General features: G+C 38.7%; 3 protein-coding genes across 8 annotated transcripts; 2 read left to right on the top strand and 1 right to left on the bottom strand.

Annotated features, from left to right (window-relative positions):
* Window positions 1–4,308: 4,308 nt before the first annotated feature.
* ccpg1 (cell cycle progression 1) lies at window positions 4,309–11,547 on the top strand. Of its 5 annotated transcripts, none has more exons than XM_025053518.1 (10): window positions 4,309–4,460; window positions 5,965–6,077; window positions 6,362–6,479; window positions 6,619–6,689; window positions 6,826–7,015; window positions 8,096–8,419; window positions 8,695–8,777; window positions 9,085–9,180; window positions 9,284–10,509; window positions 10,711–11,547. In XM_025053518.1, exons 2-10 carry the CDS (start codon window positions 6,018–6,020, stop codon window positions 10,898–10,900), a joined length of 2,358 nt encoding a protein of 785 aa, XP_024909286.1. In that variant the 5' UTR covers window positions 4,309–4,460; window positions 5,965–6,017; the 3' UTR covers window positions 10,901–11,547. The 5 variants fall into 5 exon arrangements, with proteins under 5 accessions (XP_024909286.1, XP_024909284.1, XP_024909282.1 ...); XM_025053516.1 differs by having other exon boundaries at window positions 6,604–6,689; window positions 9,088–9,180; XM_025053514.1 differs by having other exon boundaries at window positions 6,604–6,689.
* pigb (phosphatidylinositol glycan anchor biosynthesis, class B) lies at window positions 11,392–15,113 on the bottom strand. 2 transcript variants are annotated; one of them, XM_008336947.3, is made up of 12 exons: window positions 14,725–15,108; window positions 14,153–14,279; window positions 13,959–14,076; window positions 13,771–13,875; window positions 13,485–13,615; window positions 13,262–13,402; window positions 13,125–13,176; window positions 12,834–13,045; window positions 12,528–12,592; window positions 12,225–12,444; window positions 11,724–11,901; window positions 11,392–11,630 (listed from the first exon to the last, which is right to left on the bottom strand). In XM_008336947.3, the coding sequence occupies exons 1-12, from the start codon at window positions 14,834–14,836 to the stop codon at window positions 11,517–11,519; spliced, it is 1,575 nt and encodes a 524-aa protein (XP_008335169.1). In that variant the 5' UTR covers window positions 14,837–15,108; the 3' UTR covers window positions 11,392–11,516. The 2 variants fall into 2 exon arrangements, 1 of the variants encoding a protein (XP_008335169.1); XR_001759773.2 differs by lacking the exon at window positions 11,392–11,630 and adding an exon at window positions 11,992–12,113 and having other exon boundaries at window positions 11,761–11,901; window positions 14,725–15,113.
* A 1,886-nt stretch (window positions 15,114–16,999) lies between these two features.
* On the top strand, window positions 17,000–25,362 carry rab27a (RAB27A, member RAS oncogene family). The gene is made up of 6 exons (XM_008336941.3): window positions 17,000–17,226; window positions 21,736–21,904; window positions 22,640–22,722; window positions 22,876–22,979; window positions 23,599–23,722; window positions 24,554–25,362. Exons 2-6 carry the CDS (start codon window positions 21,752–21,754, stop codon window positions 24,747–24,749), a joined length of 660 nt encoding a protein of 219 aa, XP_008335163.1. The 5' UTR covers window positions 17,000–17,226; window positions 21,736–21,751; the 3' UTR covers window positions 24,750–25,362.
* Window positions 25,363–25,765: the final 403 nt, after the last annotated feature.

Below are 25,765 nucleotides of genomic sequence, written 5' to 3'. Positions count from 1 at the left end.
TGACAGAACAAATGTTTTCAGATGAAGGACAGATTTGTCATGTAATTCTTGACATGATTAAATTTCTAAGAGAGATCTGCCAAGTGCAGGTTGAGTTTGTGGTTTGGATGGGCACCGAAATATTTCCCCAGTTGGAATCTGATTTGCCATTCAACATTCAACAGAACAAAAAGTTAAAAAAAAATCCAGGTCCCAACCATTGCCTGAATGTCAGTGTTAGTATGAGTGGGAGAAGTGCAAAGAAAAACACAGATAAAGAGACCTCCTTTCCTTAACCTCCTCCTCTTTTCACCCAGTGATCAGGAAGCCAAACAAATGCCTTACCCTGTGTTGGCAGCAGGGATCAACTGCTTTCTTTACTGTCTGTCTTTACTTTTCTGTCCTTGTTTTTTCTCTCTTGATTTACATTTTTATGTTTTTTTTAAAGAAATCCTCACCCACCATGAATGTTTAAAACAATTGTCAGAAATGTGGAGATTGGGAGACCATTTCTGACATTATTTAAGAGAGTTTATCACTGGAGCGATAGGGAATAGTGACTCCTGATTTTCGCTGATTACCTACCTCAGTTTACCTGCGGGTAAACTTCCCACTGTGTATTTAATACCTACTTATACCTATGCTATGTGATGGACTGCTTCACTTACGTTACCTGTACTTTCTAAGGCTCGTACAAGTTTGTTTTTTCCAGTTGCTTTTTGATTTGTTGGATAGCGAGGGCGCTGCAGCTTCTTTTTCTTGCTGACCTGGTGTGTGGAATCAAGAAATGAAAATTAGTTTTCATATTTATCTCCTCAGATGCTGCTGAGGAACTGAGCCAGTATTAAGAGTTTATTCCTTACCATTTTCATCCATCGTTGATTGCCATCGTAAACACTAACTGTTAACATCTTCTTTTATATGTCACAGTGCAGCTGCCCTAGTTACTCCTGTTTTATACTACCTCATTTAAATGTCTTTATTTTATTGTTCCATTGTTTTCCTAAACTCAGGGAAAAGGTTTAGTACATTTGTAAAGTCATGTAGTGCTACATGCTGAACAGACAGGGTATCTTCTCAGTACTAAACCAGTGTAGTGTGTGATTGCCTATGAGAATATGCTATGAATGTATCTTTTTTTATTGTGTGGTTCCCTCTGTGGTTTCACCTCAGGTCTGACAATATTTGCTTTTTATTGACTTCTTCCTTTGTGGTATGTAAAGATTTACACCAGAAGTGATTACGTGGGCATGTCGGTACAGAAAAGCTTTACAACTGGGCCTGAGTGTGGAGCCCTTCCCTCAGAAGCTGAAACCAAAGCCTAATCTCAATGAGGGAGAAGCTCCACACTGGGAGCTAGCACATGAAGTATGGTCGTAGTAAAAGCTATAGAAGTGATTAATCAGAGATGTAACAAAAGAAGTGAGTGAATTCAATTTAAAAAGTATATATTTTTGTTAGAAGATATGTACTACTGAGTACACACTGTAGTAACTTGTGTTCTACATAGTATTTTTGCTTTGCTGTAGAGTAGAGAAAGATTAGCACTTGTCCGCAAAGTAGTTTTGTATTATCAGCCAATGTGCTGCGGTGACAGTGACGCTATGACCCAAAGAGTTGTTTCCTAACATACTTTATTTTCATCTGTAAACATAGTCTCTGTGGCAGGAGGTTACAGAGGAAATAATCAAAACACATTAGACCAAAGATGGAAGCCTCAGCCTCAGAGATGAGATGAGATGCTGCTCCTCAAATGACGCCTTGCACATTAGTGGCCTTGACCCACAACCTAGCAAGTGTGAAGGGTTGTGGGTTAAATCCCCGATGAAAGTGCCAGCAGGATTCATAGGCACTTTCAGATGGTGGGGTGACAATTAAAAATCATTAATATGCACATGAACCTCATTATCCTGTTGCCGTTCCTCAAACAACTGTTGCAAACAGACATCTGTACATTGTAGATGAGAGTAACAAGAGTTATATACAGTATATTATATTGATTAGTGGTCTGTGTTGCGAAGGTGTAGATGTGTGACCGAATGTGCACCCATTAACCTTGTGAAAAAAACAATTATATATAGCTATGAACATATTTAAATGATTTGAAAGTGTTTAAATATTTCCTAGTTTTCAATATACATTTACACTTATTTTACAAAAATGAATCATGTTTTGGGCTCAAGTGACTTAAATTATTGGTCCAACAACAAACCTATGGCATAGAAGAGATTAATAAGGTTCAGTGGGTGCACACAGGTTTTCACATAGCAGTGTTTAATCAGAGGATTCTGTACAGGACTTTAATCAATTTTGGGGATGAGGTGTAACACAATCAGTTCTATGTTTTTAAAGGAAGGAAACAAAGTAAACCAAAGATTGTTTTTGTAAAATGTCACCGTTGCATATTGGCAAAAAATCCATTATGAAGCATCCTACCTTTGTGAAAAATTGTGGTCGGTTCCATTGTTTTTAAGCTCAGGATACGACATTACACCAGCATTACTTATGACCAGTTTAACTCCAAACTAAACCAATATTATCCTTCATATTCATATACTTTAAAATACATTTTTATCCAGTCCAAATCTCCATGTCCTGAGTAGGATATGTTTTTTTCAGGTATTCCAGTTCATGTTTTAAAAGCTTCAGAATCATACTTTGTTTCAGAGCTGACATTATCACATGATCAGATTATAATGTATTTTGCAATTAAGTAAATTTGATACATCGTTCACTGCCTAAATACCAAAAACACAGTTTTATTCAGGTGTTAAGAATCTGCCTTTTTACATTAAGGTTACAATGACGAGGGAAGATCTGATACTGAAATACAATTGTGTCGTTAATGTCTTACATTACATGACATTTCCAAGGTCAGGATGTTGTCACGTTGCCTTTCATTTCATTAATGGTATTATGTTGGAATTCCTGTACACACAGGAATTTTTGGGAATGAACACACTCTGTTCTCTCTCAATATGCAGTAATGTTGTGTTTTAATAATGTGTGGCGAAGCACTGCAGGTCATTTAAAGACAAAACTCAGGGGGGCCTGTGGTTGCTTTTCCTTAAAGAGGAAGAAGATGTCAACTCTTGAAAAATTGAATGTACCTTTTTGTAATTGTTATATTGTTTTTTTTCCTCCTTTCATGTTATATTTCCAGTGTTTGTCTATGTCAGTAAATTCACTTGCAAGTTGGTTATGCCAAAAATGTTTAGTTAGAAAATTTTAGACAGTGGATAATCATGAAAACTCACCACAATAATAAAAACAATACAAAAAAAGCTCATTCGAGTGTCTTTATTGTCTTTAATGTTAGAATGTTTTAGTGCAGTGGAATGGTTGTGTTTTAAATCCTCAAACAGCGGCTTCTACGTTTTCTTCAAAACTAAGCAATATTCCGACTACTTCACATTTGCAATGATTTTAGTAGAAAAAATGATAAAGAGCGACTGCCTCAAAGGTTAACAAGTGTGTTGATTAATAATTAATATTATTGCTGTTGTCATTATTATAAACAATATGATAATCTGATTATATTTTAATGGCCTATCGATGACAAATACTATACACACAATAGAATCAAATAAAGGACGAATAAAATAATTTTACAAGTTTTGACTACGAGGTATATAACTCTTAATAGTAGTGTCTTAAGTTGTTATTAGAAAAGTCAACACCAACGAAGGTTGGGTAAGGTGGGAGCTGAGAAGCTGGAGTTTGGCCATTCTCCCATGACGTTTGCCATCGTCAAAAGGTTTATGCAACAGAACTCACTCACTAGATATTGGATCAATTTAAACCCCTGCAATGTTGTGTTGGACGATTCTAGAAGATCAGCTGACTTGTGTAATTCACACCTTCGAGTGCATCATAAGTCACACATAAAGTACATGACACCGATGTATTAGATGGTGAGTGACGTGTTCTGAAGTTGTAGACATAACAGTTGGAGATCACAACACATTTGTGTAACAACTGTGACTGTGCCTGTTGAGCAGCATTGCAGCTTAGTACTTCCTTTGTGTGAAGAGACGGTTGCTCGTCTGGATCAAAACAACAAGCACCACGTGTTTCCTGACGGGAACTTAAACTGCCCCACACTGTGACGGGGGAGTTATCTTGAATGTCAATTTATAAAGCGGTATGTTTATATTAAAACGTGAAACAAACAAAACGACCAGATACATTTCACCACCCTTGTCCTTTATTTTTGCGCTGTCACGCTTTCATGTTTATATATTTTCGCAACAGGAGGAGTTGCTGCCGCTCGAGTTGCCCCGCCCCGGCTGAGCAAGTTTGTCCACCCCGTTGCTTCACGGGGAATGTAGTGGAAAACGACAGGTAAAGGCACGCCTCTTAGCTGGAGTGGAACTACATTCCCCAACGACACTGGTCTGTTTGTGGCTAATCGTAGGACAACTGCAACAACTCTGAAGCTGGTTGCAAACAACTGCTTCGTCTGCGGACACAATTTACCGGTGAGTGGAAGAGATTTTCTTTTTTCTTAAATTCGTATTTCAAAAACTAGAGATAACGAACGTTGTCCAATTTTCTTCTCAATGCTTTGAGAGGTGACGTTCCGATTAAAACCGTCTTATAAGTGAAGCAAAGACCGAAACAATAGCCGAGAAACCATTATTTGATGGTTACACTCGGCGTTTGTGTTAGTAACAGGTAGCAGACAATTATGTTTCTGTTGTCACATCAAATGTCGCTGTTCAACCAGGCCGCATCTTTTCCAGGGCGTTACTCTGGTCTCCAATCGCTAGATGGCGCTGTCACACGGTTGTGTGTTTTTAGCATACCAGTGCCCGTTCCATTAACACACTATATAGTACTTTTAGAAGGGCTTTTTTTCGGGCTTGTTCTCGCGAAGTATATGGAGCTTGTGGAAAAGTGTAAGGACAGTAAACCAATAGCCTGTGGATGTGTGAAGATGTCCAGAGTAGAATAGTGGTAAGGTTGCTACAGCTATTACATCTATTTCCGTTTAGTCACACATTTCATACAGTTGTAGATACAAAATAGCTGTACTTTTGTTGTCCAAAAATGGCTTTCACATATAAAGTGAAAGCCTAATACCATTCTTGCCCTTTTGTTTTCTGCTGTAAGTGCTGTTTACTAACTTTCTACACTAACATCCAGCAGTCAAGGCATTTTAGATTAGATTTTTATACTGGTCTCTTAAATTACCATTAGTACCAACAGAAATAATTCCTCTATTTAACATAGTTGGCTATGAACACATTAATAGATTTTTTACATAATAATATACATAATAATAATTATGATGCAAGTCATTGTGTTCTTCACATCAAAGGCTTTCAACTCCAAGAGTCTGTGTGTGAAGTGTGTGTTTCCACTACCAAACAAATAATGAATTAAGTACATTTTGTCATTTTGGGACTTGTGAAGTCATTAAGAAAGGATTTTGTTCAAGTACGTTTGACAATTCTGCTACCTACTACCTTCTGTTTTTGGCACAGTTTGCAGAAAAGGATGTTGTGTCTGTTGAAAGGAGACTTTGACGTGTCAGGGTTGTTATTTTAAAAAGAAAACAAGATTTAAATCCTACAGGAAGTTGTTTTTGCACAAGCTTCTTCGGAGAACAAGTGCCCACAAACCTCAAAGAGTTGACATGATAAGCAGCCATCTTGACTGTAAACCTGTTTTGGTTTTTTACAAGCTGGTAAAAAGAGACCACAATGTGAGAAAACATTGCTGTTGTTCCACAGATTATGTTTTTGTAATACATTTTAATTGTCTTTTGGCCTCATACTAGCTCACCATTTGTGCTCTGAAAATGACACTAGAAACAAATTTAAGGTTTCATCATTCAGATCTTTCATCTTTTGGAAGCTGTTGTTAACCAGGGTTATGTCAGTCAAAACAGCAGCAGCAGAGGGACACACATTTATTTATATTTTTAATCTGTTAAATCCTCATGACCTAATGTCTGACCTATTTCATTTGTTGTTTTAGTGTGTTGACGAACACCAGTGTTATTCCTGAGGTCCCTGACCTCTCACACAGAAATGTCAGACTCATCAAGTGATACGGAGTCATCCTCTGGATGGACCATCATTACAAATGAGGTATCAACCTTTTATTTATTATTTTCAACAAAGGGAGGATAAAATAAACATAATTATGTATGGATGTAGCTGTTCAGACTAAGCATTTGTTTTGAATCTGATGGATTCTGACCAATATTTGCTGTTAAAATGTTTTTAGTGTAGGTAGTAGTAGTGAGTAGTAGAGTTTTTGAGGGGTTGAAGCTATTTGCACCACAAATCTATATATAATGAATTATATGACATTTAACCGAAAAGAGGAACATGCACTTGTTGCTTGTTATATTTGTTTACTGTGTTTCCAGGGCTCAGATATTGAGACCCTTGGATCAGAGACAGTGGTGGAAAATAAAACTGAGCAGTTGGAGCGCCCTCCAGTGGAGGAGGTGAAGCAGCCGGACACACCTGAAGCTTTTGCATTAGGTATTCTTGTTTGATCTCAATTAATGTAACTGATTAATGAGTAGTAGTTTTTTTTTTGTCTGGGTGGGATTATTGCAGTTATACCACAATGGTCATGATCCCTGTGTATTTGGTTTGATTGTAGTTGTGTGTACTGAAGAACCAGCTGCCGATTCACTGGAAGATACACTCGAACAACAAACTATAGCCGAGACACTGTGCGCCTCTGAGGTGAGAAGACCAGAAAAATGTCTGTGGTTAAAGTTACGCAAACTTTGTGAAGAGTTAATGAAAATTTTGTTTTCGGTTGATAATGTTTAATGTGTAAATTCACTTATTTTTTTATGCACATTTGTGTCTTTAATAGGACAGAGAAAATGTTGCAGAGAAAGAGCAAGGGTCTCTGTTGTCCTTCAGTGATCACTCTGACATCGTGACTCTGGCAGACATGAGGGAGGACGAGCATGCAGATGTTGAGGATGCAGCAACTGGCAGTGAAGACTTGTACATGGGGACATCCAGCAGCAGCCATTACTCTTTCATAGCTTCAGAAACTGGTAAAAACACTTGACACACTTCTTTTGTTTTACTTGGAAAGGCACCAACACAGAGTATTTCTTCTTCTGTCTGTTCTTACATGGTTAAAGCAGGGTTGATGATGAGAAACTGGACACTTCCACAGAGTCTGGTGAACTTTGGCTATCATTTGATGGGCCAGATCACTGGAGAGCGCTCTTTTTCAGGTGTTTTGAAACTGGAGTGACTTTGATACTAAACTTGGGAACTGTTGTTGCCCAGCTGACAAAAATGTAATCCTGATGCTGAATCATGCATGAGTGCTAACGTTAGCATTAGTATGTCAATAGCATGTCCAAAAATAAACCTTTAGTTTTGTCACAGTTCAGGCTTCTTTGAGAGTGTGCATGTGTGTATTGCAAATCAATGAAGTCATAATAGACATTATTTGAGTCAAACTACAACTCCTGAGCAAAACTAGATATTTTCCCTGTGGACCATAGCATACCTGTAGTGATTACAAACAAACAAAAATAGGACTTTTGCTTTGACGATAATATCGATTTGGGGCCAAATAGTGAGTTCCAAGGTTTCTTAACTTTGTCTTGCTAATATTTCCTTTTCAGACTGTGAACATTTTTGTGTTTTCAGTGGGTTATGAGTCATTGTTGTGAAGTATAATCTTGAGTAAATTCAAGATTATATTCTATATATATATATAGTCTTTGGAAACACATGTAAAATCTGATGTAAAGAATTAGACTCAACAAACCTAACAAAACAGTAGGAGGTTTTGTAACTTCTGGTTAAAGACTACTGGACTATGCCAGGGTAAAACATGAGAAGCAGAGATGTCTCAAGCACGCTACAAAAGAATATTAGTTCCTGCTGCGAGAGATCTTCTTCTCAGCAACAACATTAAATTAAAAGGCCTGGCAAAAAGTATACAGTTCTCAACTAATCGAATGAGAAAAATAAATGTCAGAAATTGCCTGATCACTAATTGTTTATTCTGTAGTTCGTTTGTGCATGAATAACATCATTGGTGCCTGGTAGTTGTTCAAGTAGTTGTTAAATACATGGCATTTTAAACCATTGTGACTGTGTGTGTTTGTCCTCAGGTCTACCAGTGCAGCAGGCTGCAGTAGTAAACAGCAGCAGCAGCAGCAGCAGCAGTGAGGATGAGGCAAGAAGAAGCCCTAGCTCTGTGCCACGAAGACGACGGGTGAGGAAGAATACGACAGGAATGGAGGAAGAGGAGGAACAAGAGCCTGGTCCTAAGGATGAGTTGGAGCGTAAGAAGGTGAAAGAGGAGGAGAAGAAGGAAGAAGACAAAGTCGACGCCTCTCGGAATTTCAGAACGCAAGGCTGCAAAAGCATTGTCATCACCTGCGTCATGCTCCTGCTGGTCACTGCTGTCTGTATGGGTGTCGGTCACATCTTTGGTAAGAAGTTTATTATAGAATTAGAAAAGAAATTGATTATGAAGTAGTCTGTGTTGTTCTAGTGAAACAAACATAATGTGAACTTTTGTAGTTTGTACTTATGGCTGCCAGTGAGTTTATTAATCCAGGCTTCAACATAAACACAGTTACACCTTAACAAGTACAAATGTGTGCTGTTTACTGCAGCCTCATTACATGTAGAAGTACAATTTTATACTTTTCAGTCAAATACTAATACAGCCGTTTTGTTCAAATAACCTTTGCAAATCTCACAGGCACATATGAGGTTCCAGAACGACCCAAATTTGTCTGTGGAGGTGTTTTTGATCTGTTTCATGAAGAACCTTTCACAGTGCAGGTCAGTAAAAGTACAGGTCAAAGGCCATACAACAAAACTGTTGTACATTTTGGTGCATTATTTTTTAACCAGGCAAGTCGGACATTATTGCATGCATAGTAATGTCCCGTAAAAAGTGGTTCATTTGCACAGCACCGTAAACATAGATTAAGTCCCCATTATAGTTAAGTGTCTTCAATGAAAATGATAATTCAACTGTGGTTTGACCAATTTGTTTTTGTATTGATATTAAAGACATGTTGTGCATTAACTAACTGCTAAAATTTCACTTGAATCCATCTGTAACTACTGTCTTGGTTGGGCTCAGCAGGCCTTGGATCATGAAGGCAGAGATCATGAAGTTTTGGCCCAACTTCCAAAATTACCTAAGAAGATGCATGAGGTCAGACAGCCACGTGTTCAGGTACCTCGAAGGTCCATGGCCTTAGAAAAAGAAAACAAATATTAAGTTGTAGATTAACTAAAGGAAAGCTTCTCCTGTTTGTTTTTGTCTTGTGAATGCCTAGAAAAAGGACTTGAAACACAGAGATGAGGAGATGACTTACATGTTGGTGGAGCGTCAGAGGCTAAGTGTCGAGAACAAGGAGCTCAAACTCACACTCGAGGGTGAAAAGAAGTCCTTGTCAACTCTACAGAAAGAGCTGAGAAACCTGCGCAACAAGATCAGAGATCTGGAGGCGCAAGGAGCTGGAGTCGACTCAGTGCTCTCAGAAAACACCAGGATGAAAGAGCAGCTGGAAGAGGAACAGCAGGTGATCAGAAACCTCTACGCCCAGAAGGAGGAATTAGCAGCTGAAACACAGGCACTGAAGATGAACTTAAAGAAAGAGAGAGAGGTCACAGGTCAGTTGAGGAGTGAGCTCGATCAACGTCTGTTAGAGATGGAGCAGAAGCTGAGCTTTGAACAGCAGCGCTCTGATCTGTGGGAGCGACTTTACGTGGAGACTAAAGAAACACGAGCCAAAGGAGACACAGAGTCAAAAGTGAAGAAACCCAGAGAGGGCATGGCAGGGAAGGTGAAGGACACGTTTGATGCTGTTAAAAACTCCTCCAAGGAGTTTGTTCACCACCACAAGGAGCAGATTAAGAAAGCAAAGGAGGCCGTGAAGGAGAACTTGAGGAAGTTTTCTGATTCTGTTAAATCAACATTTCGACATTTTAAAGATTCTGCTTCAACTCTGTTCAAGAAGGTCAGAGGATTTTCGAATAAAAAAAGGGATCAGAAGACCCTAAAAGAGCCATGGCAGCACAGACACCACAAACCTTTCCACAAGCACACACAAAAAGAGGAGGACTCCTCCTCCCGGAGCAACTACAACACTCGGAAACCAGGTCCCAAAGTCCAGCAGGATCAGTGGAGACTGCGTCTGGATTTGAAAGGATGTGACAGTGTTTTTGATTGCGCCTACCAAGAGTCCATGAGTTTCTTTAACGTAGCCACGGAGCCAGTCAGAGCCGATGAATTTCACCAGCTGCTGCAGAGCTACGTGCAGCAGGAAGTTGACCACTTTCACAAGTGGAAAGAGTTGGAGGTGTTCGTCAATGGCTTTTTTCACAACGGGATATTCATCCACGACCAGATGCTGTTCACAGACTTTGTCTGCCGTGTGGAGGACTATCTGGCAGACATGGCCCTGCAGCACCACGGTCTCCATGATAGGTTTGGAGATCTGGACGACTACGTCTACAGGCATTTCTTTGGAGATGCTTACACAAAAAACCCAATCCCGAGGTAGGTCTCCTGTTTGTCTACTGACAAACTCATTACTAGTTTTCCTAAATTAGGGAAAGTTAAAGAATCAGGCTTATGATTGGAGGATTTCTGAATTGACTTTCAGCCGAGACGCAGCTGTGGCATGTTGATTTTAATGATTAAGGATAATGTCAGTAGTTAAAAACTAATGAGCCCATCCTGTTTGTGCTTGAACCACAGAGGGCCATTCGATAAACCCGTCACCAACTTAAAGGAGGAGCTTCGGTCGAAGCATCACCAGAGGAAGCAGCAGAAAGCCAAACCTTGGTCTTGGTGTGAACGCAAGAGACGATCAGGGAAAAACTCAGACACACACATGGCTGACGTCAAAATAGAACTTGGCCCAATGCCCTTTGATCCTAAATACTGATTGTACAGTGCACCTCCCTGCTGCTTGGTTATCATGGCTGCAAATTCCATTTTGGGTTATATTTAGAATTTTAGATGCTTTTTTGTTTGTTTGCACATTTTAATTTTTTTGTAATGCTACTGAACATCCTCGAGTGGTTTTGTGTTAGATACGTAGTCATGGCTTCGAGACAATGTGACACCATGTGTAGTCTGAACATTTGTAACATAGGATCATTTGACATTTTAAAAATGTTCACCTGTTAAATTCCCATTTGCTAAAATAATACTGATTCATTTACATTTTTTTAATTATTCAGCAGAATTCGTTCAGCTTTGAGCCTAATATTTTGTGTTAAAAAAAGAAATTTCACAAATAGGATGTTTTCCATGAAAAAGTTGGAAACTTGCTGCTATGACAGCTGACATGACATGTTTAAAAATTGAGCTTTTAACATTCCACTGTAAGCTTATTTACAAATCTTCATCATTTTACATAAAAGCAAATGCTGGGATAAAACACTAAAATGGAGACAACACACACATATTTGACACATCTGAAAGTTGATCATTTGAAATCTTAAAAATATTTATTATCCAGAAAATGTCAAACAGTGTGATTTAGAAGGAGTGTTTGGTTAGTGCCTTTCATAAATAAAGATGCTTTCTCCAATCTGCCCCTCAGGAAAGTGAGTATGAAATATTTCTCTGGTCCTCACAAAGTTGTTCACTGTTATAAATGTTGAGATTTTCTGCAACAACAAAACATGTCGATCAGAGCAGGTTAATAGTTAAACATTTACACATAAAACCACATGTAAAATACAATTATATGAATATCATACCTCTTCCAAAACATCAAAGAGAATCAGATGGGTGGGCAGAGAAGATTGGTTTGAAAATGTGACGGTGAGCCAGTGAAGAGGCTCGGTGAAGAACGTCTTCGCTTCATCCACGTAGCCTTCTTGTCCAAGATCTGGAGGACACTCGAGGAACTTCATCTTTATGGGGCAGTGGATGTGGCTACAAGTGGAAGGTTAGATAAATATCCGCAGCTGTTGCCAACCTTTGACTCAAAGAAATTAAAGTATAATCACAGAACTACGTAAACACCTGATATGTAATTTGTCAGCTCAGGTTCAGGTAATAGTTCCATTTCAGAATGCTAAAGGAAATCCATTCATTTTGTCCTGCTTAATTCCTTTCAGGGAGCTGAAGCCAATCTCAGCAGTCAACTGGTTAGGACAGGTACATCAAAGTCCTCATCACAATTCTGTGACCAATGGTTATTGTAGTTATTTATAGTTACTGTAGAGTCACTGACAGTCAATTCTGAATGGCGTTACCTGTAATAAGGCGTAGAGTGACAGGGCATGAGGAAGAGGACATCAGCCTGTGTAGGTGTGAGGATGCTGCTCCTGTCACAAAGAATCTGCAGGTGGTCCATGACATCCAAAGAACCTCGTTGATGGACCAGGCCAGTGTACAGAGCCAGACCTAGGTTGGTCACTATCAAGAACAGAGCTGCAGGTCGACGCCACGCTTTCAGATTTGCCAGTGATGCTCCTGTGATGAATGAAGAAACTGATTAAACATCAATGTGGATGTTCCTCCAGGTCCACAGTTTAGATGTGAAAGTTTAGGCTTACCACAGAAGACCATACAGAAAGGCAGCACAGGATAAATGAACCTGAACTCTTTGTGAGGAAGAAAACTGAAACCAAAGACAAATTGGGGAAAGTAAAAAATGAGCACAAAACTTACTCCTGTTTTAAACTTTTACTGTGTATTTTCTATAACAAGTCAGATGAGGTATTAATGCCTTTGCAGAAACTAGTATCCTTTTTATTTCATTAGCTGAATGTTCAAGGAAATACACGTACACTCTCCTGTTATAAACCTACATGTATTCTATGTTGAGTTTGTCTCTATAAATGAAAAAAAACCTGAACTACCTGTAGACCACAACGGTCCAGACAACAGTTGCCAACAGGATCTTGTGTTTTTTGATGGCGAGGACGCTTCCATGTAGAAAGAAAGGAAGATGAGGACCCATCACCACTGCAAACCCCTGTGTGAAGTACCAGTGCCAGGGGTGGGAGCCGTAGAAATCTGCCACTCCATGGAAAATGTTGAACTTTAAGAAGTTGAACTGCACCATGGTCCACTTTAACCAGAGACAGCAACAGGGAAGTATAGAATTTTCTCATCAACAGAAGCATATAAATGTGTTGGAAATGATTTACCTTTCCATAAAAAATACAGTCAATAGTGGTTGAAATCATAACAGCTGACACCCTGTAGACGGGAAAGAAAATGATCAGAAGAGTGATAATAAAAAAAAAAAACAGTCGTTAGAGGATCAGGTTGGTAATGTACACACCCTAATGGAATGTAACTATGAGTGATGAGTCTCTGTTTGTTGTCCTCCTTCCAGAAATGGTACATGAGCAGAGGAAACCAGACGATCAGCGCAGTTGGACGAAAAATGACTGCCATGGCGACCAGAGCTAAATATTTTTTGCTGATTAAAAAAAACATCTGTAAGGTGTTTCTATTAAGAAAATAGAAAAAAATACAATTAAAGAGCTCAAGAGAATTTAAACCTGCTGTGAGTTTTGGATCCGGCCAGTGGAAAATAACAAAGAGCCAGAGAGGTGATGGTTGTTTCCATGGTGTTGGTTAGAGTCCTAGTGCAGCAGAACCACGTAAACCATGAACACAGATGGCAGAAGAACTGCAGGTCAAACAAAGAAGATACACTCACCAGGCTGGTCAAATACTGAGACAGTGTTGAAAAATGTACAGCTTCAAAATACAGTACAACACGTCCCTAACACCCGACAGGTGTAGTGCACAGATAAAAACACAGCATAAAGGTCAAATCCTCACCGTCCATTTTGCGACATCTTGACTCTCGAATGATCGGACAAGGAAGAAAAACTTCACATCAGCAAACGCAGCCAGGAGTGCTTGAAAGATTCTTGGAATCCATTTCTAAAGAAACGGCAAAGAAAGATTAATTCAGTCTGAGTTCAGAGAACAAAAACCATTGTGTGGACACTGATACATAAACCTACCAGGAGCAAGACTGAGTCATAGTTTAGGAGGTACAAAATCTTGTACAAAACAGCAAATAAGAGTGGATAAGAAAAGCCTCTGATTCCCTCCTTCCATTCCCATGTCAGATAACCATAAGTGCCACTGTTAAGGTCTTAGGAACACAAACACTAATTAAAGTACAGGTAATGAAGCCTTTGTGGTTAAAGGATATTTGAAGACCATGTGATGAGAAACTTCCAGTGACTGCCAGTACTCATCAGGGACAAAGCTGGTCTGAACAAGGAGGCAGTTGATCAGTCTGAGCACCAGACAAAATACAAAAAGTCTGACTCTGAGGCCTGTGAGGATCAAGAAATGACATTTTAATGAATTATACTTATCTGATTTAAAGCCACCATCACAGTAGAGGACACAAGCTGCTAGTTTGATCTCTGATTCACAATTACTTTGTACTTTACTTACTCACTGAGGTAACAGTACTAAAATAGTCTTGTACTTCAGGACGAAGAGACCTAGACTAGAATAAGGGATAATGGACCACTGACAATTATTATACAGCAAGAATATCCTAAAAGCTAAAAGTTAAACAACATCCACAAATCTCCTTCCTCTTCTCTTCTTCCCTGCCAACTCAATCTCCAACATCCTAGTCTTAAAAATAATAAAAATAAAAATACAACGATAAAGAAAAATGAGAGGAAATAGTTTCAAAGTAAAAGTCGAGCACGGTACGACCTATTAAATGCACTTGCTTTAATTGACGTTTCACAATACATGTCTCACCGTTGTTGAGAGGACATTCGTCTTTCTTCGAATACAGGTGGGATTTTCTTTTCCTAAGTTTCACATTATCTATTTTATTTCCAAACTTCAGCCGGGGTCGGATGTTCTCCATCAGGGCATTTTGTCTGACGCTGAGTATAAAAACCCTGTTAACAGTTGATAACAACTAGAAACGTGCATTTGCAAATCTGGACGCCATCAACGTGAAACGCACATGACCGTGGATGATCGACCACGCAGGCTTTATGTCTCTTTGGCGAACTGATTTATTCTGAAACGGCAAACAACTCGAGAACTTTAGAAGGAATCCGTAAACAGGAGTTAGGTCTCTGTTGCTCTTCCGCGTTTTAGCGTCACAACATCTGAGGAACTAACCTTGTATGCCTTCAGAATAAAAGCCCAACTTATGGAGGCAAGTGTAAATCCTCAATAACAGTTTCTCTCACTCTTCCATCGCTGACTGTATATTTAGACCTCTCATGTTTATACTGCTAACACTACTTCCAATACCCCAACTAATATTCTACCTAGTACTACTTTTAATACGACTATTAATACTTCTACTACAACAAAGCCTAGTGATAAGTTATTAATAAGTAGAAACATATATTCATGCAGCAGTTGCAATTAGTAGGCAGTGTAATAAACACTGGATAAAGTTTAATGTTAAACTAGCCCACTTCAATTTCAGTGACAAGGTGCATGCTGCTACTTACTCCAGTGGGTGGCGATCTAGTTGTTTGTGTTGTGTTACAAATACAGTTGAAGAAGAGTAGCCGCCTTCCACGGTACTTTGTCCAGTTGAGGTCGTTTCGGTGTGTACTAACCCTTTCGTCAATTTAATGACTGCGTACACTTGGGCTTCCATTAACCCGTATAGTTGGTGAGTTGATTGAGTTATAGTGAATCGCTTGTAACGCTTTCTATAGTCCATATCCAAGATTTTACAGTAAAATAGAAACCGCCGTTCTCCATGTCCGGTTCAGCCTTATCAAAGTAATACTAATTAAGATTCGTCCTCGAAAGGTTTTGGGGGTGTTAAATATTAATTGTGACAACAAACAATAATACAGCATGCTGTTTAAAAAGTTTATAATTTTTACTCAAACGCCCCACCCTAATTTCTTTTTTTTAATCTTCAACGTAGTAGTTATTGAATGTACATTCACCAGAAAACTAAATACCGTTAGCGGTCTAATGATAAAGGCAACGACATGCCCCTGTAGATGCTTCGACATACAGTAAATGCTCAGTTGAGGTATATTTAACTACAGCATGTAATATAGGAATCAGACGTTGCAGAGTGCTACGCAGTGCATTGTTATCACAGCATTTGACTGCAATTTTATAAAAACTAAGATTGTTCTGTTATTTATTGTTCTGTTTTAGGGAATTCTGAACCTTCTGGGATTGCAGATAAAAACACAACATGCTTCGAAGAAGAATACCTTTCACACAGATCGCATTTGCCACACTCCTTGGAGTTGTGGGGGGTATCTATATCTACAAACCTTATTTTGAACCATTGCAAGATACTTCAAAACCACAGATGCAGAATGTACCCAAGAAAGAGAATGAATAAAATAGAAAATATTCAATTTCTCACAGGAACCATGAGAACTCCTGTGTATGAGGCAATACTGGACTGTCAGAGATGAAAGATGGTTGAGCCACAGGGAGCTTTCAGCAGTCATCGGCCAAAATAGACAGTGGACAGTACCACAAATATGGACAAACCATCTATTCTCATTCACACCCAAAGTCAATTCACAAACTCATCTCATCTCCTGCATGTTTCTGGACAGTGGTGCTGTAGAGAAAACCTATACATGTTGGGGAAGAATGTTCAAACTCTGTACAGAAGGACCATCATTGGTGGGATCTTGTGTTCTTCATGGGTGTACTGAATTATAAAACATTACCTAATAAAAATGTATAAAAATATAATTGTCTTTGTTGACCACCTGTTTTCACAGGAAACCTAAAGTACATAGAAACACTTAGGTACAAAGCTCACGAAGAAAAGCAGTAGAAATAAAATGGCAATTAAATAGCTGTGACTTATAACGTGTCGATGTAGTTCGACATGTACTGTACACTGTAGGTAGGATTCCAATCATGAAACAGTACTGCAAAGTAAATCAGGAGATGTGGTGTTAATGGGGATATTCACTCTTTGGGCAAATAGGGAGGAGCTTGGAGGAGAGTTTGGTAAGGTTTAGTGTAGTTTAGTCGTAGTGTAATAGTGTTTTTGTAGGGTAGGGTTGTGTAAGGCCGGTTTCCTCCTCGGTCAGTAATCACTCCTCCATGGGGAGGAGCTGTTTCTCAAACACGGGCTCTTCCATCTTCATGAGGCTGCTTACAGCCTGGCCCATGGCGCAGTGACGACGTCTGTAACAGAGTCTCCATCAGTGTGTCACTTTTTGTGTGTAAAAAAACAAGTGTGCCTCGCTGTATTCGTGTGTGTACTGTCTCGACGGCAGCTGCGACGCCTCGGGGCCGGTGAGTACGAACTATTTTCAGGAAATGTTTTAAAGCGTCTGAAGGAGCATACGCAGCAGCGGCAGCTTGTGTTTGAAGCATCTGAGAGATTTTTAGCCTTGCTCTGAAAACTTTACTCAGTTCTGATCATCTTTGAACGTCACACAGATCAGCTTTGACTTCATCGAAAAGTTGTAGGAAACTTTTCTGCCCCACCACCTGCTGCCGTTCTTATCACCCTCAGCTCTTTCCACCCTCCTCCTGAGTTGGTGTTATGAGCAAAATCCTGTTAGTTCGCAGCAGTGTTTAATCTTAACGATAAATGAAATGAAATGAAAAATGTCATTGTTTCTAGCTCCCGGTCACCTGACCAGCAGTGACAACCACATGAGGACCAGCTGAGGGTCACTCTCATTTCTGTTGTTTCACTAAATGGAGTTGAGGTCTGATCTTTGACTCTGTTTGTCGCTCATCGTGGGTGATGTACACTCCTCTGACAGCAGATAAATCCTCCTACGGTATTTTAATGAGGACACGCTTAAATTGTGACATTGGGGAGGTTTTAAGAGGTTTCTCCGTTTTACTTCACCATCTCCATTATTATAGTGGAGGAGAAGGTGGAGGTTTTTGTGCCTGGACTTTCCAAAGGAACTGCCAGCCTTTGTTTTGGACATGTGCCCGGGGTGGGTCCTAACTTCTCCCGGATAAATGAGTTAAGTTGCTTGTGTTTGCTCCGATGCTAGTTAAGCCTGGCACTCACGTCCCCCAGGTCCACCACTCCCACTGCACAGGGACATGCCAACACTTGTGCAGTATGAACCCGTGTGTTTACGTTTGTGGCCACACGTTTCTGTGTGTCAGTCTGTGAGCAACACAGCACAGTAGAGTCATTGATTGATTCATTTTAGTGGTTCTAATTTGTCAACCATACACATTTAAGTCTGTAGGAACATGAATTCACTTCAAAATGTATGTATATATATTTGTTAATACTTAATATATATCCGCTAATAACAGTTGGACAGTTTGAATTTAACTGAGGGACTTTTACACATTGATATCATGTTTGCCAATTATAATCCCATTTAAAGGAAAACAGACCATAATGCACCAGTTGACGATCCAACAGAAGCCTTTTCACTAAGTGACAGTGATGTCCAAGCAAGTTGTCTTCAACATGGCCTCTTCTTCACAGGGCAGATGCCAATCACTGTGTGTTCACTAAAGGTTTCCAGTTATTTTAAAGAAAATTGGGTTCTAAATTTGGCTACCACCTTAAAAGCTTTCTAATGTCCTGTGTAACTTTATTTTTTTAGTTTTGTTCATTAATTATTGATTAACCAATCAATAGATTTGCAAATTGTTGGGGCTCGTTTTGGTGTATGAGTCAGTATCCTAAATGTGATTATGTTCAGTTGTTTTTTGTTTTAAGGTTGTTGTTTATTTGCAACACTTTGACAATTAAAAGGTGGATTTTCCCACAGTTTTGTACATTTCACTCTATGCCTTAAATCAGTTTTTAAGAAGTGACCATGTTGTATATTCAATGTAAATTGCGGGATATGAAATAAAATTATTAAGCTAGTGATATACTTACAGGTGAGTATTGCCTATGAGCTAACCTGTAGATGTGAATCAATATTTTCATTGCATCTTTCCTGTAATTAGAGCTATGTCATCTTTATAGAGGCAGCCATGTTGGATCAGCATGTTTTATTAGAGGAAACTGCAGCAGTAACTCGTGCTCATCAATGTCTAATCATTTCATTATTTGATGCCTCTAAGATTTATATGCCTCTAAGATCTATATTTAATTCTAGATGCTTAGTTACATCATGTACCCTCACGAGGGTGCTGCTAAATCTGAAATAATTAAATACAACAAATCAAGGCCTTACCCTTTATTTTAGATGGTAAATACACTAGTAATTCTTGCTACCTTTGTAGTGTTGCACATAAAGGACAATTGTGTTGTACAGCCTTCTCCTGCAGAGGGACGGGGCAGATGGACAGAGTTTCGTTGATTCTTAAAAGTCTGAAAGAAACATTACACTAAGCACTTAGTTTGAGCCCAGAATTAGATTAACCTTTACAATTTTCCAGGCTTTTAAGGAAGTTATTTATTAAAGTGGCAATTGACAAAACACAGAACCACAGGCTGTCGGTCACTGAGGAGCTTTAGGTTTAAATGCACAGAGGATACGGGAGATTTGTGGCCTCTTGCTACCTCCTGGAAATTAAATTAGTATTTCATGTTAGAAAGAAGGAAATACTGTGAAGTCACTACAGGAAGCACAGAGTGTGTAGATTTACACATTTTTGTGTAAGTCTGTAGACTTCTTCTTTCTGAGAGGTGTTCCCTTTTCTTAGTCATGGTCATTTTTCTTTATCAGAGCTTTATTGATTCTCACAGAAGTCCCACGTAACAGAAGTGGAGTTAGAGGTGCAATATTATTTTAGCTAAACTCCGATGAAATATTCAGTAATACCTCGCCTTTTATTTTTATTCCAGTTTTATTAGTGTTTACCACCCTTTCGTGTTTCCGTGTCAGTCTCAGTAGAAGCTCCTCAGATCAGTTTAATGATAGGTTGTCGAAATGTGCCAATAAATACTCCGTCTTCCTCAGTGTGGTTTTGGTTTGCTTTGTCATGTCCTTGACCTGTTTTTTCACTGATGTAGGCACTTAGATTTTCATGACATTTTTTTAAAATGTCCACAGTATGTTAAAATACATTTTGATGCTATATTTGGTAGTTGTGATTAGTTATGATTAGTGGCACATTTACGAAAATGTTCTTTAAGTGCTGTTATTATTTTTAGTGTATAAAATATAATATATATTCAGAAAACGTTAAAGTCCAACACCATACATTCATAGTAGGTCTTTTGCAGCTTTCATATCATTGATAATTGTTGTAGTTCACATCAAAATATATTAATTATATATTATATTTGAAATGACAAGAAATGGAATTCTTTGTTCACAGTACTACCAGCTAGCAACAACATGGTGCAAAACTAGCAACATTTATAGAAATACAGTAGCAATTTCTTCACTTAAGGATTAGCAGCCATAATAAAAACATAATATTTCTTTAAACTATAAAACAAGTTTAACTGCTATTACGTTGGACCTCCTTTAGACAAATTAATATAAACATGTTTAAAGTACAATATTAGGGGGGAAATGTAGCAGGAAGTTGCTAGTTTTAAGCTAGCATTCTTGCTCACATGTCAGTTTGAAGGCCTGTACGTTGTGGTCAGGAATGTGGTTTTCAAAGACCAACAGAAAGCAGCTTAACAATTCCACAATCTACAGTGACAGTTTGGCAGTGAAGGGGGCTATTTTTAGTGGACACGTGGCCAAGTAATGACTGTGTTTTTATATTTTGTGAATGAGGAGAGGACAGCAGTGGGGGGCTGATAGGGTCTACATGGTCAACACACAGTCTGTGAGTCAGTTTTGGTCTGTGTTACAATACTAGTCCGATTATCTATACTTTAGTGATGTGAAAGGGTTCGAGGTTTTGGTCTTATACGTTGGTTCTGATTATTATATCGATGAATAAACTTTTACAAAGAAGCCCCCAAGAGAGATGAAGGCATGAAAGTAAACACTGCTGATGTCACTTATCACTTTAACATTTCTGTTTGATTTTTCTTGAGATTTTTGTCCTGGGTAATGTAAGAACCAGGAATCCATGTAAAACACAGTTGTAAGTAGGCTTAGAGGGAAACGTCATAACTGTACCTAACAAAGCTGATAAATGACCTGGAAACGACTCTCAGCACACATGTTCAAAGTGGATTCAATCCAACTGTGCTATTTATCATGGCTCATGGTGATGCACGTGACCCTAAGCAGCTTACGTCTGCAGATGAACAGTTTTTTTTTTGCAGTGAAAGAATTTGAGACTTGTCTGAGAAGGTTTTGGTCATGTGACAGATCTGCACCTTGTCAGTTGATTGTTTTGAGTTTGACTGGTCAACTATTACAAATATGAACTTTGAATAAAAATCTCACTGCTAAATGCAGAGGACACATTTGGTTGTGTGATTATGTATAAATAAACCAGTGTCTGTGTTTTTTCACTCATTTACTTTTTGTTGTGTTACTTAAGTTCTTCTCCTGTCGGTGTTCTTTAGGAACTTCACTTCATCTAAAGTCCTCGTCAGCAATGCTAGGAATTACAAGTAGAAACGTATCCATTGTACGTAAGGCATCTGTTTGGACTGAAATTTATTTTTACAGCCAGTTAATGGCCCTAGATAAACAGCCAAGGTAAATAGGACCTGCCTTTAGCACAAAGAAGTTTTGAAAGTGTTTGTGTGGCACATGATCCAAACATACTGGAGTGGCTACTATTACTGCTAAGACAGAAGAATTGGAGTTCACCTTGATACACTGTGGATCTTCTCCCTAAAAATTCCATGCAACGTGTTGAAGTTCTCCTTCAACTTGTGAACATGTGGAGGTTGAATTAAACATAATATAATAATAATTAAAGTAATTTGTTTGTGTGTTTCAGAAAATAAAGACTCATTATGTCTGATGGGGACTATGATTACCTCATCAAATTCCTAGCCCTTGGTGACTCAGGCGTGGGAAAGACAAGCTTCCTCTTCCAGTACACAGATGGCAAGTTTAACTCCAAGTTCATCACAACAGTGGGGATAGACTTCAGAGAAAAAAGAGTGGTAGGTAGAAAGAGTTAAATTAAAGAATGAAAAACTTTTATGCTTTTGTATGACACTTATTTCTGGGTTTTCTACATAAACTACGGTTACGTGATTAAGGGCTTTGGCTCATTCCTGTGTCAAGTAGTAACATCTGTGGAACAACAGACCACTGATAAATGTTGCAGTAAACAGTGTAATGGTTGATGGCAAGTGAAAAGGAGAAGCCTCCTTCTGAAACAACAAGTCAAGCCGTGACGCCACCAGTTCCAGGGTTTTTTTCTTCACCTTGTATTTCCTCAACTGTTGAATGATGAAACTCTACAGTAATCCAGTCCAGCAAGAGACAGCAGAGTTTCAGTGTTTAAATGGATTCAAATCTGTCAGCTTTTTATTCAAGGTTACACGATTGTGTAATTTAACAATATAAAAAAGTTATTATATGGATAGGAGACATATGGCACTATCTCATCATTGACTCTCCATTAATAATACCCACTCTAACTGATTCTGGATCAGCTACTGGAGCCACTAGGTTGTTCCAGGCCTTTGTTTGCCCTCCTCTTCTAACAATAGCTCAATACCATTCACTCATTAATTTTAATGTCATTCGATGGGTGTCGACATGTCTAGTCTCTCTAAAGTAATGATGTGACAAACACACACACACACACACACACAGTGTAAAGGGAGTTTTTTTACACTAGCAAACATACACACACTTGTCTTGATGTCACTTGTCTTTCTTGTGCTCAGATCTACAAATCAAGTACAGAGGGCTCTTCAGGGAGAGGACAGAAGATCCACATGCAGCTGTGGGACACTGCAGGACAGGAGAGGTACATGAGGGACTTTTAATAGTCCTTTAATAGTCTTCCAGACTTATCTTAGGAAATTATTACGTTCTTTTTTTGGCAGTTATTTTCCATGTGTCTTTCCCTTAAATAATTGCAGCATCGATGAGATCTTAATTGCCTTTTAATTTGTTTCAGGTTTCGGAGTTTGACCACTGCATTCTTCAGGGATGCAATGGGTTTCCTCCTGTTGTTTGACCTCACAAATGAGCAAAGTTTCCTCAATGTCAGAAACTGGATGAGTACGTCCTCAAATTTTATATTAACGTATATTAAGGTAACGTAAAAGATGCCAAGAGTCAGTGATAATTACAGGCATTTTGCTTTCTTCTCTGGTGCTGTACTGATGCCTGAGGAAACAAGGCCATAACATTTCCCTTCTACACTCTTATACACATATTGTTCAGCGTTTCCCTTATATATATGAAACCTGTTGATAACAAACATCTGGCAGCATCTTATCCAATGATGTGAAACACTACTGCAGTATTGACCCAAGACTTAATATACAGTGTGTAACACAGGGGTCACCGACCTTTTTGAAACTGAGAGCTACTTCAAGGGTACTTAGTAATACAGAGAGCTTCTTGTTTGATATAGACTTCTTAAATAATGTAATAATAATCAGTTCTGGGACATACAATAGAAGACACTCTCTTCTTACCATCATCATTGAACCCATTTGAATATCACTGCAGGTGAAACTGATTCAAAAGTGATTCACAGTTACTGTGATTCACAGTAACAGGACAGTTTTTGACCGTTTTTGACCCTCTTGTTGACTAATTTTATATTTAGAACATGACCCACGGGCACCACGTTGGTGACCCCTGGTGTAACGGTTCAATGTGTTTCTCTTAGGTCAGTTACAGATTCACGCATACTGTGAAAATCCAGATGTCGTTCTTTGCGGCAACAAATGTGATTTAACAGATCAGCGAGCGGTCAGAGAAGAAGAGGCTCGAGAGCTGGCAGAGAAATATGGGTACGTCGGAGTTTTCATCTATCTGTACATCAACCTCTCCCTCAAACATTTGTCAAGAAGGCAGTGGCTGCGTTGTTTGTCAAAGTCTGTGCAGTAGAATGTCATCCTAAACTGGTCCTCCTTGAAAAGTAAATATTTGTACTTGAGTAAAGTATCCTGCTCTGACTCAATTAGACACACCTTTTGCTAAAAACACAGACATTGTTTCAAATAACGTCACTGCCCTTCTTAGGAGTTTAGGAGAAAAAAATCAAAACCAGCAGCAAACTGATTTAATTGACATAATCTTGGTGTTAACCACACCTTCTCTCTTTGTGTCACTGTCCTAAAAACATAAAACTGTGTGTTGTGTATTTTTCTATATTTCAGTTATTAAAAACAATACAGGTGTAAACAGGTTAAAGAAAAAAAACATGTTCTTGTGTTATGTTTGGGCAAATGACTTAATGTCTTTAAGCTGTTGAAGTTGGCACTCTAACTAAAGGTTAATGTTCAATATTCATCTGAACAGTTGTTTGACAAGGAAGGGAAAACCAACATTTGCATCAACATAGAAACTGTTGCTGCAGCAGTGAAGACACCTGAGGCCACATTTTTCTACTGTTTACAACAAAAGATTGGAGGAAACTTCACCCATGAGTAAAACTATAGGATATGCAGGCTTTTGATCTGCATAGGTCTCAGATCTCTCAGTAACCTGTGAATTCTATGTGAGTCTAGCATAGAAGACCTTGAGTTTTCAGTGACGTGTTTTTATCACAAGACAAAAGGAGAAAATGGAGCAGCAGCATTAGGAAGTGAAATGACCGACAGCTGTTTGTCTCCATGCAGAATTCCATACTTTGAGACAAGTGCTGCAAACGGGCAGAACGTGAACCAGGCTGTGGACGTCCTGCTAGACCTCATCATGAAGAGAATGGAGCGATGTGTCGACAAGTCCTGGATCCCCGACGGAACAGTGAGAACGAACGGACCGATTGACTCAGACAATCTGGAGAACTCAGACAAGAGCAAATGTGCATGTTAGAATTCTAAGGGTTGATTTGAAGCCCAGTTTAGTCCTGACAGTGACATCGATCCTAAGACAGCCTGACCAACAGTGGCAGCGTTAAGTACGACTTTCTACACCAGATTTTTAACATTAGCATGAGTCTCCTTTGTGTCTTCTGCACGTCTCGAACAGGAATATCAATTTTCCCAAAACTAGACGTCAAACTAATTTTCCACACGGCACTGTCTGAAATTTTTTGACAATATATTCAAATCACATGAGTCCTTTTGTTAGAAAAATGCTATTGTTGTTTTTTGCCTCTGTCTGGGCTAAAGCAAAGTGAGTGAACCTTCATATGACGAGACAGAGGCATTAAAACAGCAGAAGACAAAAAACATGCATTAAAAAAATCACTTTTATCACATGTATCACTATAAATGCTTCGGTTTCATATTTTCTGATAAGAGGTTAAACTTACTGCCACCAATATAATATTGTGTCACTGTCTTCATTTACTCATGGGCCATGTAGTTCACACAAAAACCAATTAAAACAATCAGAGGTGAAGTTTGACTTTTAAACTTTTCCTGCAATTTTTGATAAGAATTTAATTTGAATTAATTAATAAATAATTAAAGCATCATTGAGCAAGAGAAACTTTTACTGTTTTATCAGTTTTTTGTGTAAATTAAGCCTGCTGAAAGTGTTTATTTTGCTAACCTTTGAGTGTATTGATGCTCAGCAGTGTGGGAAAAAATGTTAAATTCACAGTAAAACTGCAGTAAATCAGACTCCAAGAGCCAAATATATATTTTGATATATTAAATATTAAACACCTTGGTAAGTGTGGACACCTGCATGTCCACGCCTCTTCCCAATGTTGGTTTTCTGTGTTTGATTTTACCTTCTGGTTAAACACAACCTGAACCTTCTGTAGAACTCTCCACTTACAATCCTATTGCTGAAGAGGGTTATCTGGATCTGACCGTGGTATATTATGTCTGTGTGTATGTTTGTTAAATAGACCACTGTTGAAAAGACAACTCTTCTTT

Source organism: Cynoglossus semilaevis, unplaced genomic scaffold, assembly GCF_000523025.1.
Source record: "Cynoglossus semilaevis isolate Cse_v1.0 unplaced genomic scaffold, Cse_v1.0 scaffold1033, whole genome shotgun sequence".
Taxonomy (NCBI): domain Eukaryota; kingdom Metazoa; phylum Chordata; class Actinopteri; order Pleuronectiformes; family Cynoglossidae; genus Cynoglossus; species Cynoglossus semilaevis.
The sequence above is the reverse complement of the archived record's forward strand: the minus strand, read 5'-3'. Positions and strand labels throughout refer to the sequence as shown.

Excerpts from the sequence above, each read along its gene's own strand:
- ccpg1 (XM_025053514.1), top strand. The coding sequence starts at position 6,018 with ATGTCAGACTCATCAAGTGATACGGAGTCATCCTCTGGATGGACCATC. Across the intron at positions 6,480-6,603 it reads ACCTGAAGCTTTTGCATTAG|TTGTGTGTACTGAAGAACCA; the intron begins GTATTCTTGTTT and ends GTTTGATTGTAG. Across the intron at positions 6,690-6,825 it reads AGACACTGTGCGCCTCTGAG|GACAGAGAAAATGTTGCAGA; the intron begins GTGAGAAGACCA and ends TGTCTTTAATAG.
- pigb (XM_008336947.3), bottom strand. The coding sequence starts at position 14,836 with ATGGAGAACATCCGACCCCGGCTGAAGTTTGGAAATAAAATAGATAAT. Across the intron at positions 14,280-14,724 it reads CGAATGTCCTCTCAACAACG|GCCTCAGAGTCAGACTTTTT; the intron begins GTGAGACATGTA and ends TGATCCTCACAG. Across the intron at positions 13,616-13,770 it reads AAGATGTCGCAAAATGGACG|TTCTTCTGCCATCTGTGTTC; the intron begins GTGAGGATTTGA and ends TTTGACCTGCAG.
- rab27a (XM_008336941.3), top strand. The coding sequence starts at position 21,752 with ATGTCTGATGGGGACTATGATTACCTCATCAAATTCCTAGCCCTTGGT. Across the intron at positions 21,905-22,639 it reads ACTTCAGAGAAAAAAGAGTG|ATCTACAAATCAAGTACAGA; the intron begins GTAGGTAGAAAG and ends TCTTGTGCTCAG. Across the intron at positions 22,723-22,875 it reads GACACTGCAGGACAGGAGAG|GTTTCGGAGTTTGACCACTG; the intron begins GTACATGAGGGA and ends AATTTGTTTCAG.